The sequence below is a fragment of the Arachis hypogaea genome, chromosome 17 (genome assembly GCF_003086295.3).
Source record: "Arachis hypogaea cultivar Tifrunner chromosome 17, arahy.Tifrunner.gnm2.J5K5, whole genome shotgun sequence".
NCBI classification, from domain to species: domain Eukaryota; kingdom Viridiplantae; phylum Streptophyta; class Magnoliopsida; order Fabales; family Fabaceae; genus Arachis; species Arachis hypogaea.
This window is the reverse complement of record NC_092052.1, coordinates 27,084,369-27,102,197: the sequence shown is the minus strand read 5'-3', so window position 1 is coordinate 27,102,197 and position 17,829 is coordinate 27,084,369. Positions and strand designations below refer to the sequence as shown.

The window sequence follows — 17,829 nt, the reverse complement described above, 5'->3', positions numbered from 1 at the left end:
ATTGAAAAGACAGTAATCTTCTTCTAAGACCCTATTTTTAGAACGCAATTTCACTAATTTTAATGAAAACTTTTATGTTAAATTTGCTTGAGGTTGTATTTGGAACATCATTTTTGAGCTAAAGAACACACAACCTGTGAGACTTTGAGCCTAAATACATGGTTACATTATTTAGCCATAAATATTTTATTCTTGTGTGTTTACTTCTCTATGATTGTAATCTATATTTTGTTTCATCCTATATGTCCAATGTTTAATATATTTATATGCTTGCGTATGATTGAGGCCATTATTTGTTTATCTCACTTATCCAAATTAAGCCTACCCCTTAAGTTACCTTTGTTAGCCACTTCGAGCCTTTAAATCCCATTTATTCTTTATTTCACCACATCACTAGCCTTAAGCGGAAAAATAATTATATATCCCAATTGAATCTTTGGTTAGCTTGAGATAGAATTGTGTGTTAATTGGGTATGGGAAAATTGTGGGAACAAAAGATAATAAGGGAATGTGTCATGATAATATAATGGGAATTTGGGTACCTACTCATGTGAAATTATGAAAGAAAAATTAAAATTCTATGTGCATTGATAAACTATGTTTATTTTAATGTAAAAAAAATCCAAAAATATTCAATAATTAAATAAGGGGATAAAATTACCCCAATGCTAAGTTAAAATTTCAAAGATCAATGCATATGTGATAAAAATTAAAATAAAAGTTGATACATGAGTATGGAATGTGAAAGGAAAAATTTTGGGTAGCTAGGTGTGAAAATTTAAGTTACATAGAATATATATATATATATATATATATATATATATATATATATATATATATATATATATATATATATATATATGTGTGTGTGTGTGTGTTAGGTGAAAGCTTGGGATAATTAAAGATTCAATTTATAAGCTTACCCAGCCACATATATATATATATCCTTACCCTTACCGTGGCCCCATTACAACCTTGAAAAGACCTCATGATGTTTGCATCAGTGTATTAATTGTTATTGATTGGTTAGGTGAAGAACAAAAATTAGAAAGCATGATTAGAGAAGGATAGAGTGATTACCCTATACACTAGAGAGATTAGAGCGTACATACATCACCAGTGAGGGTTCAATGCTTAAATTCTATGTTCCCTGCTTTCATGAGCTACCTTCTTGCATTTTTGTCTGTTGTTCCTGTATAAGAATTAAATTAGTAAAATTTGATTTGTGATTATCTTGAAGAGCTTATTTACTTTTGACCAAGTGGACAAGAATCATATAGTTGCATTCACATATATAGGTTGCATTGCATTACTTGAGTTTTACATGTTCCTACTCATTCATTTTATCTCCTTCAACTAAGCATGAGGACATGCTAATGTTTTAAGTGTGGGGAGGTTGATAAATCATTATCTTATGGTTTATATTGTGTTTAATTGTGTGGTTTTATCAAATCTTTACCCACTTATTCATTAAATTAGAATGTATTTACAATTCCTTCCCAAAATTACCCCATGGTTGAAAAACTGCTTCCTAGAGATTTTTAATTATGTATTTTAATTCTCCTTTATTCCATTCGATGCCGTGATCTATGTGTTAAGTGTTTCAGGCTTTATAGGGCATGAATGACTTGGAGATTGGAAAGGAGGCTTGCAAAAATGGAAGGAACACAAGAAATTGAGGAGATGACCAGCGAGAAGTGACGTGGACGCATGACTCACGCGACCACGTGAAATAGAGGAAATTGCAGTGACGCGCCCGTGTGCCTGACGCGAACGCACGGAATGGAAACTGCACAAGTGACGCGAAGGCGTAGACGACGCGCACGCGTGGCAAGGCAAGACGCTGGATGATGCGAACGCGTGGATGACGCGATCGCGTGACGTGCACGATCTGCAGAATCTGCAAAATTCGCTGGGGGCGATTTTGGGCCCTGTTTTGACCCAGTTTTTGGCCCGGAAAAGCAGACTAGAGCCGGGGAACATGCAGAGACTAAAAACAACATTCATTCTCCGTAATTTTAGTTTTTAGATCTGATTTTACTCCTCCTCTAGGTTTTCTCTCTACACATTCATAGTTCTTAGGATTTTTGATTTTATTGCTTTTCGGATTGGGATATTGAGAAGAGTTATTACCTCCGTCAAGACTTCATCATTCTAGTTTGTTTTCCTTACTTGTCATTTACTCTTTCATATCCTCAATTTATTCAGAGTTACTATTGGATTATCTTTAGAATTTATTAATACAAGAACTATTTTTACTTTTTTATTAATCCTTTTTTATTATTATCTATCATGTCTTTCCTTATTTCCCTTTCTTATTTTGCGAAATTTACATTCATAATGAGCGAGTAGTTCCATAACTTGATTGGGAGTTGATTGAAAGGAAGGCCTTGAGTTGGATGTTCAAGAGTATAATTATAATTGGGATTAGCGTTGGGTCGCCCTCTAATCACTGACACTAGTCCTTCCTAAGGGAGAGGATTAGAACTTGTGAATAGAAACTGACTTCTAACTTGCTCGACTTTCCTTTATCCGGTAAAGGATAACTGAGCAGACAACCTTCAATTATCAATTGATCTTGAGAGAACTCCATCAAGGATAGGGCTTCCAACTAATCTACTCCCGGTCAAGGTTTTTTATTTAAATTACATAATTTCTCTGATTTAATTTCCTGTTTATCAACTCAAACCATTTTAGAAAACATCTGATTAATAAAATAGTACACCTTTCTGTAACTCGTTGGGAGACGACCTGGGATTTATACTCCTAGTATTTTAATTCTAATTTTGTGACCACCCTTTTAAATTGATAAGCGAAATTTTGGTTGCTTGAGAACTATACTTGCAACGCATCTCTTATAATAATTTCTTAACTCGCCAATTTTCGCCACGTCACCATGCTCTAAGGAACAATCTCAGGGTGTGCGTACGCACATGCTTGTTGTAATGACCCCATTTCTGACAGGATCGGATCACTGCCAGTCATCAGGTGTCACTTCTCAGTAACCCTATAAAACTCTAAACTCGATAATATTTACTACATATGAGCCTTTTTTACTACAGAATCACGTATATAAGCTTATTTTTATCATATCCTTTTTCTTAATAAAACCGTTAGCAACAAACAAAAATATTATCAGAGATATACAATATAAAATAAATAACAAGCTAACAGAAAAATCAAATAGCAACGAGATTATAGAAAAACTTTCATACCTATATTCATCCCAAGTTAGTTTATACAAACTCAACATGCTTAGATATATACACATATAGACATATATACAACTGATAACTTTCCAGATACCTAGTCCATATAGAAAACTCCTAAGCTGGTACCCAGACTAAGAAAAGAAAAGAAAATATCAAGTCCTATCCCACAAAAATACTACAAAAGTCTAAGAAACAAAGACCATCTATCCTACATTCTTTCCACTGTCGACATACAAGTCTGCAGACATCATCTCAGGACTAGTCTCGAGCATCTCCTGTTGGGTCCAGAAACAGGGGTTACGAAAGTTTACAAGCTTGCCAGAAAAGTCAAACAGTAAAAAACAAAGCTTAATTGAGAAAATAAGACTTGTGCGTATGCATCACCCTCGTGCATATGCCCAAATCAGAAGAGCTTCCCAGCTTGTGTGTATGTATGACCCCTGTACGTACACACAATTTTCGAAATTTCCAGGCGTGCATACGCATACCCCTCGTGCGTACGCATGAGTCTTTTCACTTGCTCTGCCCGGTGCGTGCACACAACCATGTGCATGCACACACATATCAGAACTTCTGATTTTTCTGCAAACTCTTAGATTTTAGATTTTTATACCAAATTTTGAACTCTCATAACTTTGTCCACAAAATTTTGTTTTCCTTCATCCTTAAACCATTTAGATATTTTTACTAGCTTTAATTTAAGACAAATTTCATTCGATTCCGAACTCCTAGCACCAAGTTATGTCCTGTCGAAGTTGGTCAAAAAATGATTTTTACCAAATTTCACTTAAGTGCCAAATTCACTAATTCTCAATTCAATTCACTCAAAATTAACCCAAAACTATTCTTAGGCATCCTCAACACATAATTCTCAATTTTCTATCTCTCCTAACGATTCAAGACTTAATTAACTCAATTTCAACACCATCAATCAATTCTAACATTTAATCCATCATTAGTGAAAACCAAACCATCAATTCCATAACAATTTACACAACACCAATTTATCCAATATCACAACCAACTATACATCAATTACCTCACAACACTTACCATATAGGATATTTCTCACCCTATCCCGGCCTCCGGCCCAATTTTTGACATCAATCCTCATTATAAACATTCATACCACTCAATCCACAATATTGCAACCAATTAAATCATGCAGACACACACATACCTCCATTCAACTAATCACGACAACAACCAATTTTAATCCAATCCTATCCTAGGGGCAATTAACCTAAGGTTTCACATAGTGTTACATGGTGCCTATCCGAAATTAAGACCCGTACCTTAATAACAGTAGTTTAAACCTTGAAAAACTCTTCTCCGGTAATTCTAACCTCCACCAAAACCTCATCACTTCGATCCGTAACTCAACTCCGCACCAAATCAACGCCAAAACTAATTCCAAAAAAGCCAAGATAATCCACACAATCTAATCATAACAATAACTCAACATTCATACTAGAGCTTGACTTAGAATCATGAATAACGAATGATTTGAGCCTTGTTATCATATCTCACACAACTTTGGGCTGAAAGTCCATCAAAACTCAAGGTTGAACCTTCCCTAAACATTGAAAAACCGAAATTCTTCAACAACTCAATCCAAAAATGAAAATTGAAAGAAAACAGAGAATTGGGCATGAAATTCAAGATTTCTTACCATAATACTTAAATAGAATTGAAGATGGATTGAGATGAATGTGTGGCCACAAACGGCTCATCAATCAGAACTCCGAAGCTAAAGTTATGGACAAATGAAGATAGTGATGAATAGTGTTAGGGTTGGGTTTTCGCTCTCTTCCCTCTCTTCTCCGTCAGCTGCTCTCTCACTCTCAATGGGTGAAAGTGGCTTAATTCACTAAGTTTGAGGGTTATATACTTCAAGCTTGGACCCAAGTGTGCCCCAACTCAAATTCTTAGCCCTTTGGCCTAACTTTGGGCTAAAACCTTTAAAATATGTGCTCGGACTTTCGTTTTAAATATTTTTCTTCGTCAATTTTTTTTTTGCAATTAATTATATTATTGCGCTCAATTTTATTTTCTAAATTAAATTCTCACCGGTAATTCTCCAAATTATAAATTTTTAATTTCCTAATTCATTTTTACTTATAATTTATTTATTAACTAATTATTCAATATTTATCGGGATTTTACAGCTAAATTCTAAATTATATAATGAGTAAAAAACCTAAATAAATCAATGCCAACCCAAATTTACACAAATCGCCTAAACGAAAAAATGTTACGTGCATATCTCAAATCAACATTTTTATGTAAATCGAAACATCCATATTTGAATTAGCATGCTAGTAGTGTTCAGTTTGTCAGTTCCCGAACGGGTCAGGTAAGCAAAGCGAGTGAGATAGGGGAAATCTAGATCTGGGTTGTTGGTGAGTGAGCGGACCTCTCGGGTTCTGTGTTCAAGGATGGAAGGTTGGAGCCTCGCGACCTCCCGAGTTGGTGTGGTGAGAAAGGGGAGCTACCTGCAAAAAAGACTTCGACGCTCAAGTCAGAATCCGTACAGATGGCAGAAAAGGTGAGGATATCATGACGTACCTCGGGGAGAGGTAGGGCCCTCCCCTTATATACTCTGCAACTAGGGCGGTCCCACAGGAGCAGACCCGCCTTCCAGGAAGCTTCCTTTCCCCCCAGGTGTCATGTGCCTTGCTGGAGAGGGGAAGGTGTGGGGTCTTCCTCCCGGTTTGGGCTTGACATGCCCGTTAGGTCGGCCGCCTGGGCCGAGGCATTGTGCCTGCTGGGCCGGGCCAGAACAGTGCCCCCAACGCGCCAACTATGGCTGTGGGTGCCGTTGTTGGCGCGTTCTGGTCTCCTTTAGTCATATCGTCGCTGGGTCGGCCACTCGTGATAGGGGCGTGCCTCCTACGCGCGAGTGGCTTTCACCATTTTGAGGGAATGTCATTCGTCACCTCGTTCTCTGTGCTGGGCATTTAATGCTCTTAATTGCTGATTTCATCCCTGAGTAAAATGTCCATTTTGCTCCTGTCTTTCGCACTTCTAGGCGTCCGTTACTGTTCAGTTTTCATTGCTTTTGCGTTTCAATTTCCCACTCCAAAATTGCTATCACGCACTCTTCCTTTCCTTTCCACATTCTTTGAAATTCTTCATTCCTAATCGCCCTTGATTCGTCCAAATCTCTGCGATACTCCCTAGTGTCTTTTGATCATCATCATCATTCTAGTAAGCCCTTTCTTTCTTTCATGCCTCTTAGCTTTGTTGTGTGCTTATATGCTGTTTACATGCTTTCCCCTGCTCCTGCCTATTTGGATTAAGTGTTGGATTTGCATGTTTGAGTTGTAACAACGTTAGGTAGATGTTGAGGGGGTTGCCATTTAGGTTCCTAATTTTTGCTCTTTATTTAGCTATAGATTTAGCCTTAGCTTAATTGTAGATAGGCTAACTGTAGCATTTAACATTAGTTCCTGTTTTCCCGACCTACCGACCTTATAGTATGACCTTGAGTGGTGTCCCCACTCTAGGTATGGCGTGACTTCCTCTTTTGAGGCTCCATGTTGACAGATATGCTTTGGTCACCTCAGATGTGAAGGATACTCGTTCGTAAATAACTCTAGAAGAGCTCACGGAGTTCTATCTTTGCGATCAACTGTGCGGGGGAGGTGACGAGGAGGGACACTGAGGCATTCGTTCCCACCAACCACGAGTGCATATGCCATCTTAACCTTAACACCCCCAAATCGCCGACTGAATTTGGATGTATAAGGCGATGTTCACTGTCATGGGGTTCGCATCCCCTTCTCTCCTTTTCAAATGGCGCTCGTTAACCAGTGCGACGTGGCTCCATCACAACTGCACCCAAACAGTTGGGCCGCCATCCGGTGTTTTGAGATGGCATGCCAATATTTAGACCTGCCGGCCTCTGTGGAGTTATTTCTATGGTTGTTCGTCTTGACCAACCCTTCTAAAGAGGAAAGGTACAAAAAGGGCTTTATGTCTTTCCGGGTTGCCCAGGGCAGACGAATCTTCGGGATATTCGAAGATTCATTTCACGGTTTCAAGGACAAGTTTTTTAAGGTCCGACCTGCCGAGGGACATCATCCTTTTTGGTTAACCTTGGAGAGGGAGCGGCAGATTCCGACCTATTGGAGTTTCGGGGCCGGGTCCAATGCTTTCATGAAAGTCACCTATAAGGGCTTGACCCAGCGGGACAAGAACATTGCTGATGTGTTGCTTGCCATTTTTCACAAGAATAACATCAACCCTCATCCTTTGATGGACCAGTTTCTTGTTAGGCATAGTGAGGATAGCTCCGTAACCCAGTCTGCCGAGCATCCATCCTCCCCTAACGCCGAGGCACAATTAGCTCCTCCTCCTTCCCCTCCAGGGCCTACCGGTCCCGTCGTAACGACTGGTCCGAGCAGCAGCGGAGTGGTGCCTCTTGAGGTAGAGCCGGCCAGAGAGGGTCTCCATGTCGCGATAGTCGACAATCCTCGCAAACAGAAGCCGACCTCTAGTCCTGAGGGAACACTCACTATTATGGAGAAGAATTTCGACGCTGGGGGTTTTATTGACTCGCAACTCATGTCTGACATTGAGGAATTCTTTCATGATGGGGATCTAGGTGCCCAGGCTAGGTGGATCTACCGATGTATGCTGAGGGCCGCGACCATTGCGAGGAAGTCCGAGCCTATCCTTACTCAGGCTGGGTCTTTAGATAGGAAGTATTGCCAATCTCTTCGGGAGGTTGATAGCTTGAGATCGGAGGTCGGGGTCTTAAAAGAGAAACTAGCTGAAGACCTCCGATGAGGCGGTGGCCCGGCTTACGGAGCGGGAGATGTCCTTGGAGTCTCAGCTCAATTCTGCCCGTGGTGAAACTGCCACAGCCCAGGCCAAAATTACTGCTTTGGAAGCCAAGCTTGAAGAGGCCGTGAAGTCGGTAAAAAGTGCCAAGGATGTGGTCACTGGGCTGAAGGGAGAGGTTGCTGGCCTAAAGAAGAAAAATAAGGACACGGTGAAGAAGGCAAGGGAGGTAATTAATGGGATCGATGAGGTGATTAAGGCCCAGATCAAGCTGCTTTCTCCCGACTTTGACGTCTCTACGATTGGAGCTTTTAAGACTATTCGGGATGGTCAGATTGTGGACATCCCGAAGAAGTGATGTAATTTTACTTTGTTGTATTTTGCTTTGAATTCTGTAATGGTTCGTATAGGCCTCCGAATTCTTGAGTAGTTTCAATGAACTTATTTACTGTTTTGTTGGTAATTGATGACTTGTTTACCATTTTCTTATCTGGTAATTAGCTAATCGTTTACCATTTGTTGTTATTAGTAATTGGGAAAGCCAATTCGGGGTTCTTGTAAAAACGAATTATGGCTTATTTTCATAGCCGCGTAGTCATAGATGATGTCGTTGGCTCCCGGGGTGATCAGTCCCGTGTAGTCGTAGTCGCAGTGGACCAGTTAATTGGCAAATAAATAAAGATAAATAGAAATAAAGTGAAAAAGGAATATACTAAGTGATTGGCAAAAATTAAGAATTAACAATAATTCAAAATTCAACACAGAGTAAAACGGGCGTTACAGAATCGGTGGGGCAGGTAGTCGTTCTGGATTCTAGGAGTAGAACCTAGTCAAGTTTGCCATGTTCCATGTTCGGGGTACCTCTTTCCCGTCTAGATGCTCCAGCTTGTATGCCCCGTTGCCGATCACTTCCTTCACTCTGTATGGACCTTCCCAATTAGTCGCCAGCTTGCCTTCCCCGGGGGTGGGGAGAACTACGTCGTTGCGTCGTAGGACCAGGTCGTTTGGCTCAAAACTCCTCCTTAGTACCCTAGTGTTGTAACGAAGTGCTATTCTCTGCTTTAGCGCCGCTTCTGACAAGTGCGCCATTTCCCTGGTTTCATCGACCAAGTCCTTCTCCACAGCCTCCTCAACTCCACCCAGGAGTAGTCGTGGGCTTGGCTCCCCGACTTCCACAGGGATAACTACATCAACCCCGTAGGTAAGTCAGAAAGGGGTTTCCCCAATGGAGGATTGAGGTGTTATTCTATACGACCATAAGTCTGCCCACGCCCCCTTCTTCTGGTCAAGTCGCCTTTTGAGGCCCTGGAGAATAACTTTGTTCGCTGCTTCCACTTGGCTGTTAGTCTGTGGGTGCACCACTGACGAAAACTTCTGTTTTACACCCAGGCCTGTGAGGAACTCCCTGAATTTCTTGTCCACAAATTGCATCCCGTTGTCCGATATCACGACCTCTGGGTTCCAAATTTGGAGATTACTTGCCTCCACATGAACTTACGGCAGTTTGTAATGAAATGCTGGCCAGTGGCTCCGCTTCGACCCACTTTGTGTAGTAATCAATAGCCACGATCAGGTACTTAACCTGTCCAAGGCCTACCGGAAAAGGTCTCAAGAGGTCAATCTCCCACTGGCTAAAAGGCCGGGAGGCCATGAGCAGGCTTAGCTCGGATGCCGAGGTCTTATGAAAATTAGCGTTTTCCTGACACTTCTTGCACCTCTTGACGAATTCTTGGGAATCTGTCATCATTGAGGGCTAAAAGTATCCGGCCATTACGGGCTTCTGGGCCAACGCCTTTCCCCCTATATGGTGGCCGCAACATCCCTCATGGACTTCCCTTAGCCCGTAGTCCGTCTGGTCAGGTCGTAGGCACTTCAACAGTGGTTGGTTCAGCCCACTCTTAAATAGCTGGCCTTGTATTATAACGTACTTGGCCGCCTCCCTTCTCAATGCCTTTGCCGCCGTGTGGTCGTCGGGGAGCTTCCCGCTTTCCAAAAAGTCAATGATTGGGTCCATCCATGAGGGGACGACATCTGCTTGGGTCACGCATAGGGCAACTTTCGGTTCTTTCACTAGTCCCTGGATCAAGGAGCGGTTTCCCGTTTCTGGCTTTGTACTAGCCAGTTTCAATAGGAGGTCGGCTCGAGTGTTCCTTTCCCTTGGGACATGCTGCACCATGACCTCCTCAAAGTCCTTGCTTAGACCTCTAACCTTTTCCAGGTATTTTTTTAGCAGAGGATCTTTGGCTTGATAAGCTCCATTGATTTAGGAGGTAACGACTTGAGAATCGTCGTTCACCTCTACTCTTGTTACCCCGACTTCTTTTGACAACAGCAGGCTACCAATTAAAGCCTCGTACTCCACCTGGTTATTGGAGACCGGGAACTCAAACTTGACTGATTACTCGTATACTATCCCTGTTGGACTCTCGAGGATTATCCCTTCCCCCCTCCCCCCAAACGTCTGGTTGGAAGCTCCGTCAACGTGGAGTTTCCACCGTATGCCCGAGGTTTCATGAGGATCTACCGTGACTTCTACCAGAAAGTCTGCCATGGCCTGGGCCTTGATTGCATGTCTAGGCTCATATTGTAGGTCATATTGGGATAGCTCGATTGCCTAGGTCATCATTCGTCCCGCCAGGTCGGGTTTTTGCAAGACTTGGCGTATTGCTTGGTCCGTTCTGACGATCACCCGATGACTCTGGAAGTATTGTCGCAACCTTCGAGATGAGGTCAAGAGCGCATACGCTAGCTTTTCCAGCTTGCTATACCTTAGCTCTGCCCCTTGCAGTAATTTGCTGACAAAGTAGACTGGCTCTTGGGTTTTTCTTTCCTCTCGTACTAAGACGGCCGCCAAGGCTTCGTCTGTTACCGCCAAGTACAAGAACAATGTCTCACTATCCTTGGGTTTGCCGAGAACTGGGGGTGCCGAGAGTATGCTCTTGAAGTGGTTGAAAGCCTCCTCGCATGCTGGGGTCCATTAAAAAACTATTCCTTTTTTCATCAAGTTGAAGAATGGGAGGGCTTTGGCCGCCGACGCTCCGAGAAAAAGAGATAGGGTCATGAGTCTTCTGGCCAACCTTTGTACGTCCTTAATACACCCCGGGCTTGTCATCCGCAAAATTGCTTCGCACTTCTCAGGGTTGGCTTTGACTCCGCTCTGGGTTATCATGAAACCCAAGAACATTCTGGCCTCCATAGTGAAGGCGCACTTGAGAGGGTTAAACCTCATATTGTGTCATTGGAGGGACACAAACACAGTCTTTAGGACCCCAATTAGGTCTTCCAACCGGCTGATCTTTACCAGTGTATCATCCACATACACTTCTACTGACTTCCCGATAAGTTCGCTGAAGACTTTGCTCATTAGCCTTTGATAGGTTGCTCCCGCATTCTTTAACCCGAACGGAATTACCCTGTAGCAATAGGTGCTACTTGGCGTTATAAACGCCATTTTTTCTTCGTCTGGTTGGTGCATCGGGATTTGGTTATAACTAGAATATGCATCCATAAAACTCAAAAAGCGATATCCCGCGGCCCCGTCCACTAAAGGATTTATGTTGGGTGAGGGGGAAAAAGTCCTTAGGGCATTCCTTATTGAGGTTGGAGTAGTCTACACATATCCTCCACCTCTCGTTGGCCTTCTTAACCAGCACTATGTTCGAGAACCAGGTCGAGTAGTCTATTTCTCGGATGAACCCTATTTCTAACAAGCTGGCCGTTTGCTTGGCCACCTTGTTAGCTCTCTCTTGGGACATCTTCCTTCGTCTTTGGGCTACGGGCTTGGTGTCTGCCTTCACGGCCAGGTGGTGCGACAAGAACTTGGGATCGATCCCCAGCATGTCGGCTGGTGTCCAAGCAAACAGATTGTCGTTTGCTCGAATCATTTCCATCAAAGGCTCTTTCAAGTTGTGGGGGAGGTTTCTATTCAAAAAGGTGAACTTATCTTCTGAGTCGCCGACCCTGAACTTTTCCAAGTCTCCTTCAGGCTCTGGCCTCGGTTTGTCGTCCATCCTAGCGTCCAGGTCGGCTAGGAACACCCCGGATGCCTCCTTTGACTTCTTCCTTAGGGAGAGGCTGGCATTGTCACACTCGACAACCGTTTCCAGATCTCCCCTGATGGATCCTACCGACCCATTGTCGACTACAAACTTCATTGTCAGCAGCTTGGTACATATTACCACCCCGAACTCGTTGATCATCTTCCTTTCCAAGATAAGGTTGTAAGCCGTGGCGTCCCTCAGGACGACAAACTCTGCCATTAGTGACCTCTTTCCTTGGCTTCCCCCAATGCACACCAGAAGGGAAATTATTCCATCAGGCTTGATGAAATTATCCCCTAAGCTGACCACACCGTTCTGGTGAGTTCTTAAGTCAGCTTCTCGGAGACCCAGGGCGTCAAACACGTTTCGGAACATGATATGTGAGTCAGCTCCGGTGTCAACAAGAATTCGTCTGACCAAACCGGTTCCCACTCTTGCAGTGATTACCATGGGAAGGTTCTCTAGCAGGTCGTGGAACCATTGGTCCTCCGGTCCAAACAATATCGTTGGAATTCTCCTAGGAGGAGGGTCCTTGGTTAGCTGACGACATAGCCAAGACCTTAACGTCTTTCTTTGTTGCTGACTTAGACCTTGGTGCAACGTCCCTCCCGACTACGACATTCACGATGGTGAGGCCACGGTCGTCATCTTCGGGCTCTTGCCTTGGTTTCACGGTGCGGCTCCTGTCATCGCCAAATCGGTCGCGCTCTCGCTTTCTGCATTCTCTTATGAGGTGAGAGAACTCTGCTAGCTTACCTTCCCGGATCGCCTGCTCCAGGGTGTCCTTCAGGTAAAAACAATCTTGGGTTTGTGGCCGAAGCCCTTGTGGTAGTCGCAGTAGAGGTTCTAATTCCCTTCGGTTCTGTCCTTGAGCTGGCGAGGCTTCGATAGGATGCCTTTGTCGGCTATCTGCTGGTACACCTCAATGATCAGGGCCGTCAGGGGGGTGTAGTTAGTGAACCTTCCTACCCGGGGGAATGGCTTGAAGATTTTAGCTGGCCCTCCATCCTTGGAGTGCTCCTTGGGCCTTTCCCCGTTACCAGCTGACGAGCAGGGTGATAGGCGGGTTGCCGCTTGTTGGCTGCCACAACTTGGCTGACCTCCTCGTCGTTGATGTACTCTCTAGCCACATTTTGGATTTCTTGCATTGTCCACACAAGCTTAGTGGTGAGGTGTTTTCTGAAGTCTTCATTCAATAGCCCGTTTGTCAGACATAAGCTGGCCACTGAGTCGGTCAGGCCGTCAATCTCCAGGCATTCATCATTGAACCTATCCAGATACTTTCTAGTCGGTTCCCCGCTTCTTTGCGTCACCCCCAGCAAGTTGATCGGGTGCTTAGCTTTGGCAATGCGCGTGGTGAACTGGGCCAGAAAAGCGTGGGTTATGTATGCAAAGTCATCACAGAGCCCTGAGGGAGGGCGTTAAACCAGCGGATTGCCGGTCCCGCCAAGGTCACGGGAAAGGCGCGACATCTCACTTCATCGCCTATACCTTCCAGGTTCATCCTGGCCTCAAAAGTCGTTAGGTGTTCCTGGGGGTCCTGGGTCCCGTCGTACCTCATGTCCGTTGGCTTGTCGAAATGTTTCGGTAGTCGGACCTCGAGGATGGAGTGGTGAAAAGGGGTTGCCCTCATGATTACGGGGTGTCGCCGCCTCCTTGGTCTCTCCCCGCTATCTTCTCGGTTTTCCTCGTCTGCATGTCTCGCTGGAGGTCAAGTGTAGATTATGGGATCTTGCTGCCTCCTCGGTACCTCCCTGCTCTCCCCTTGGCCATCCGACTCCGCGAGGGTCGAGTGGGATCGGGGGATCGGTGTGCGCCTGGAGCAGTCTCTCCGGGGGCTTCCTCCTCTGGGTTTCCCTCTCCTTTGAGGAGATCGGGAATGAGGTCCACTCGGAGGGGCTGATAATGCTCTCTGTTTGCCAGCTCCCTCTCAAGGTTATGCACCCTGTGGCGCAGCTCTTGCATTATTCTCGTGCTGTCGCTTCCCGTTCCCCCCAAAGGGATGCCTTTCCTGGGAACGGGAGGGAAGCTCATTTCGCCGGAGAGGGGACCTCGTGCGTTCACGTGAGGAAGCCAAGGAGGGTACCCTACTGGTTTGGTGAACCATTTCCTCCCCCCGTAGTTCGCCTCTATCCCCTCCTTCCACTGGACCCAACAGGAAATCCACTCAGGTTAGATTTCCCATAGACGGCGCCAATGTTTGGTTTGTTGGTTCTCGAACGGGTCAGGTAAGCAAAACGAGTAAGATAGGGGAAAATATGGATCTGGGTTGTTGGTGAGTGAGCGGACCTCCCGGGTTCGTGTTCAAGGATGGAAGGTTGGAGCCTCGCGACCTCCGGAGTTGGTGTGGTGAGAAGGGGGAGCCACCTGCAAAAAAGACTCTGATGCTCAAGTCAGAATCCGTACATATGGCATTAAAGGTGAGGAAATCGTGACGTACCTCGGGGGAGGGGTAGGGCCCTCCCCTTATATACTCTGCACCTAGGGCGGGTCCCACAGGAGCAGACCCGCCTTCCAGGAAGCTTCCTTTCCCGCAACTGTCATGTGCCTTGCTGGAGGGGAGAAGGTGTTGGGTCTTCCTCCTGGTTCGAGCTTGACATACCCGTCGGGTCGGCCGCCCGGGGCTGGGCATTGTGCATGCTGGGCCGGGGCGGAACAAGTAGTAAATCGAATAAGACTGATTTGATTTAATAGGGAGACATACAAATCGAATGAGATTGATTCGATTTATGCATGCATGGTTAGGTTTCTAGTAAATCGAAGGAGTTCAATTAGATTTACCAATAGACGTAACGTAAGCAATAAATCGACACACTCCAATTCGATTTATCATGTATTTATCAACATATATAAATGGATTTATGTTAATTCAATTTACTATGGTGCAAACGTATATAAAGAGGGTAAGAGTATATTTAATAATACATGTAATGAATACAATAATGTTGGGCCAACCACAGAGAGCTCTCGATCATCGGGGAGACTTCGAGGAGGAATCAAGCGAGAGAACATAAGATGAGAAGATACCACATCCAACTCAAAACCTTAAGGTGTCAAGTTAATGGGTATCTCATCTTATAAACTCCTCACTCTTCCTTGCTTTCTTTGATGTGGACTAACTTCAACACTCCTCACACTTGCAACACTAACAATCTCCCCCTCAAGTGTGAGCCTCCACATCAAGCATCAACTCCCCCTCTTCCATCACAACGCCACAAAACACCGTGGGACACGCCGCCCGAACCACCTTTGTCGGGAAGACTTTTGATGCTTCACCTTGAATACCCCTTAAAACCAGACCGATTAAACCATCGGCTCTGATACCACTTGTTGGGAAAACCATGGAGAGCTCTCGATCACCGGGGAGACTTCGAGGAGGAATCAAGCGAGAGAACATAAGATGAGAAGATACCACATCCAACTCAAAACCTTAAGGTGTCAAGTTAATGGGTATCTCATCTTATAAACTCCTCACTCTTCCTTACTTTCTTTGATGTGGGACTAACTTCAACACTCCTCACACTTGCAACACTAACAAATAAAGAGTACATTCAATAATAAATTAAAAAAAAAATAATAATTATAAATATTTCCTATAAATTATTAAAAATTTTATTATAAATTATAAATAATTATTTATAATTCTGCTGATCTTTTAGCATTTTTAAAAAAATACTAAGGATTAACACTTTTTATCAATATTAGTTAATATTTTGAGTTAATAATTTATTTTTATATTATTAAAAATTATATTTTAAATTTTAAAATTTAGAATTTAATCTTTAATATTTAAAATTAGTGAAATATTTGCCAAAAATATTATATTTTGTTGGTCAATTAGCATGGAATCCATTGACTACAATAATATCCAGCTCACGTAAAAATATTTTATTCTATTTTGCATTTAATTTTGGTAAAAAATTAATTAATTTTGAATTTAGTTATGATGTATTCCAACTTCTAAAAATATATGCTAAGATTGTTATTAATAAAAATTTTAAATTTTTATTTTAATAAATGCTCAATAAATCATTAAAAATTCAACTTTATAACTCTACCAAAAAACTTTTTTAATTAAAAATTTTAATTTTACCAAATTTATCTTATTTAATATTTATTAATTATAACGTTAATTAATAAATGTTAAATAAAATAAGTTTGAACTATTTTAACTAAATTTTTTTTGTCTTTCAAATATTATTATTATAAAATAAAAGGTACATTATAAAAATAATTATATAATGTATAAACAAAAAGTAATATAAATTATATGTGTGTTATTTATGGAAAATACATTGCTAAGACTAGTTAATAATTAATTACTTATATTTTATTTACCAAAAAGGCAAAAATATATTTTGATTAAATTAGTTAATAAATGATTATTTATAATTTGTAATGAGATTTTCTAATAATTTATAGAAAATATTTATAATTATTTTTTTAATTTATTATTGAATGTACTCTTTATTGTATTCATTATATGTATTATTAAATATATTTTTTATTGTACTCTATATATACTTTTGCGCCATAATAAATTAAATTAACATAAATTCATTTATATATGTTGGTAAATACATGGTAAATGGAATTGGAGTGTGTCGATTTATTGCATACTGAACTCATTGAATTTACTAGAAACCAAACCATGTATACATAAATCGAATTAGTCTCATTCGATTTGCATGTTTCCCTACTAAATCAAACCAGTCTCATTCGATTTACTACCAAAAATGCTAATTCGAACATAGCTGCTTCTATTTACATAACAATATTCATTTGGGATATGCACGTAACGTTTTTTTGTTTGGGTGATTTATGTAAATTTAAGTTGGCATTGGTTTATTTAAAATTTTTACTCTTATATTATTGAATTATTAAACTAAAAAGATTGAGTTAATAACTAAAAATAATAATAAAAAACAATAAATTTTAATAATTTTTTAGTTTTTTTAATATATTCTCTCTTCATTAATTTCATAATTTCGAACCTCTCTTTGTTCTTTTATTGTACCATCTCTCTTCATTAATTTCAAATTTTAGTATAGCTTTCTTTGTTGAAATTAGAAACGTGTTTCCTTTTGGTCTTTAAGATTTTTCAAAATTATTAATTTATTTTTTAAATTTATATTCTAAAAGATAAATTACTAAAATAGCATCTAAAAATTTATATTGATAAAAATAATTTGAGTAAATTATTAAAATAATACTCAAAAGATCATATCATTAAAAAAAAATCTCAAAAAATATTAACGACAAATAAGTTGCCAGAAAATTTAAAAACGCGACAAAAGGAACTGATATTAAATATATATTCTAAAAAATAATTTTAGAGATTAAATTTTGACGCAAATATTTACAATCATTATTAAAAAAATAAGATATTTTTATCCTTAAATTTAGTAATTTTTTGTCAAGTGAAATTTTTTCGTAAAAATAATTTATTGTGAATGACCACATTTTTTCAAAAATGAAAAGGAAAATCTAGAGATCAAATTTTATTCTGAATTTTTTTGTACACCTTCTAAATATTTATTCAAATGTTGCCAAAAAATTTTAGATCAAATAAATAACTTGTTTGTTAATTATTCAGTGGTTATTTTATTAATAACATCTTTTAAGAATTTTTTTTTGTTAGCAGTTGAATCTTTCAGGTACCAAATTGGTAGTTAACTCAAATAACTTTTAAAAATAAGATCAACAAATAAGCCATGAATGGTTAATCCGTCGTTGATTGGAAACATATAAGAGTTTATCGTTGATCAATGAGTTACTGTATACATAAG

General features: G+C 41.0%; 2 protein-coding genes across 2 annotated transcripts; both read right to left on the bottom strand.

Moving 5' to 3' along the window:
- Positions 1 to 9,753: 9,753 nt before the first annotated feature.
- LOC140180543 (uncharacterized) lies at positions 9,754 to 10,176 on the bottom strand. Its single transcript, XM_072221766.1, has one exon. It carries the CDS (start codon positions 10,174 to 10,176, stop codon positions 9,754 to 9,756), a length of 423 nt encoding a protein of 140 aa, XP_072077867.1.
- A 1,315-nt stretch (positions 10,177 to 11,491) lies between these two features.
- Positions 11,492 to 12,490, bottom strand: LOC140180542 (uncharacterized). Its single transcript, XM_072221765.1, has one exon. It carries the CDS (start codon positions 12,488 to 12,490, stop codon positions 11,492 to 11,494), a length of 999 nt encoding a protein of 332 aa, XP_072077866.1.
- Between the last annotated feature and the right edge of the window lie 5,339 nt (positions 12,491 to 17,829).

Excerpts from the sequence above, each read along its gene's own strand:
- LOC140180543 (XM_072221766.1), bottom strand. The coding sequence starts at position 10,176 with ATGGTGCAGCATGTCCCAAGGGAAAGGAACACTCGAGCCGACCTCCTA.
- LOC140180542 (XM_072221765.1), bottom strand. The coding sequence starts at position 12,490 with ATGGTAATCACTGCAAGAGTGGGAACCGGTTTGGTCAGACGAATTCTT.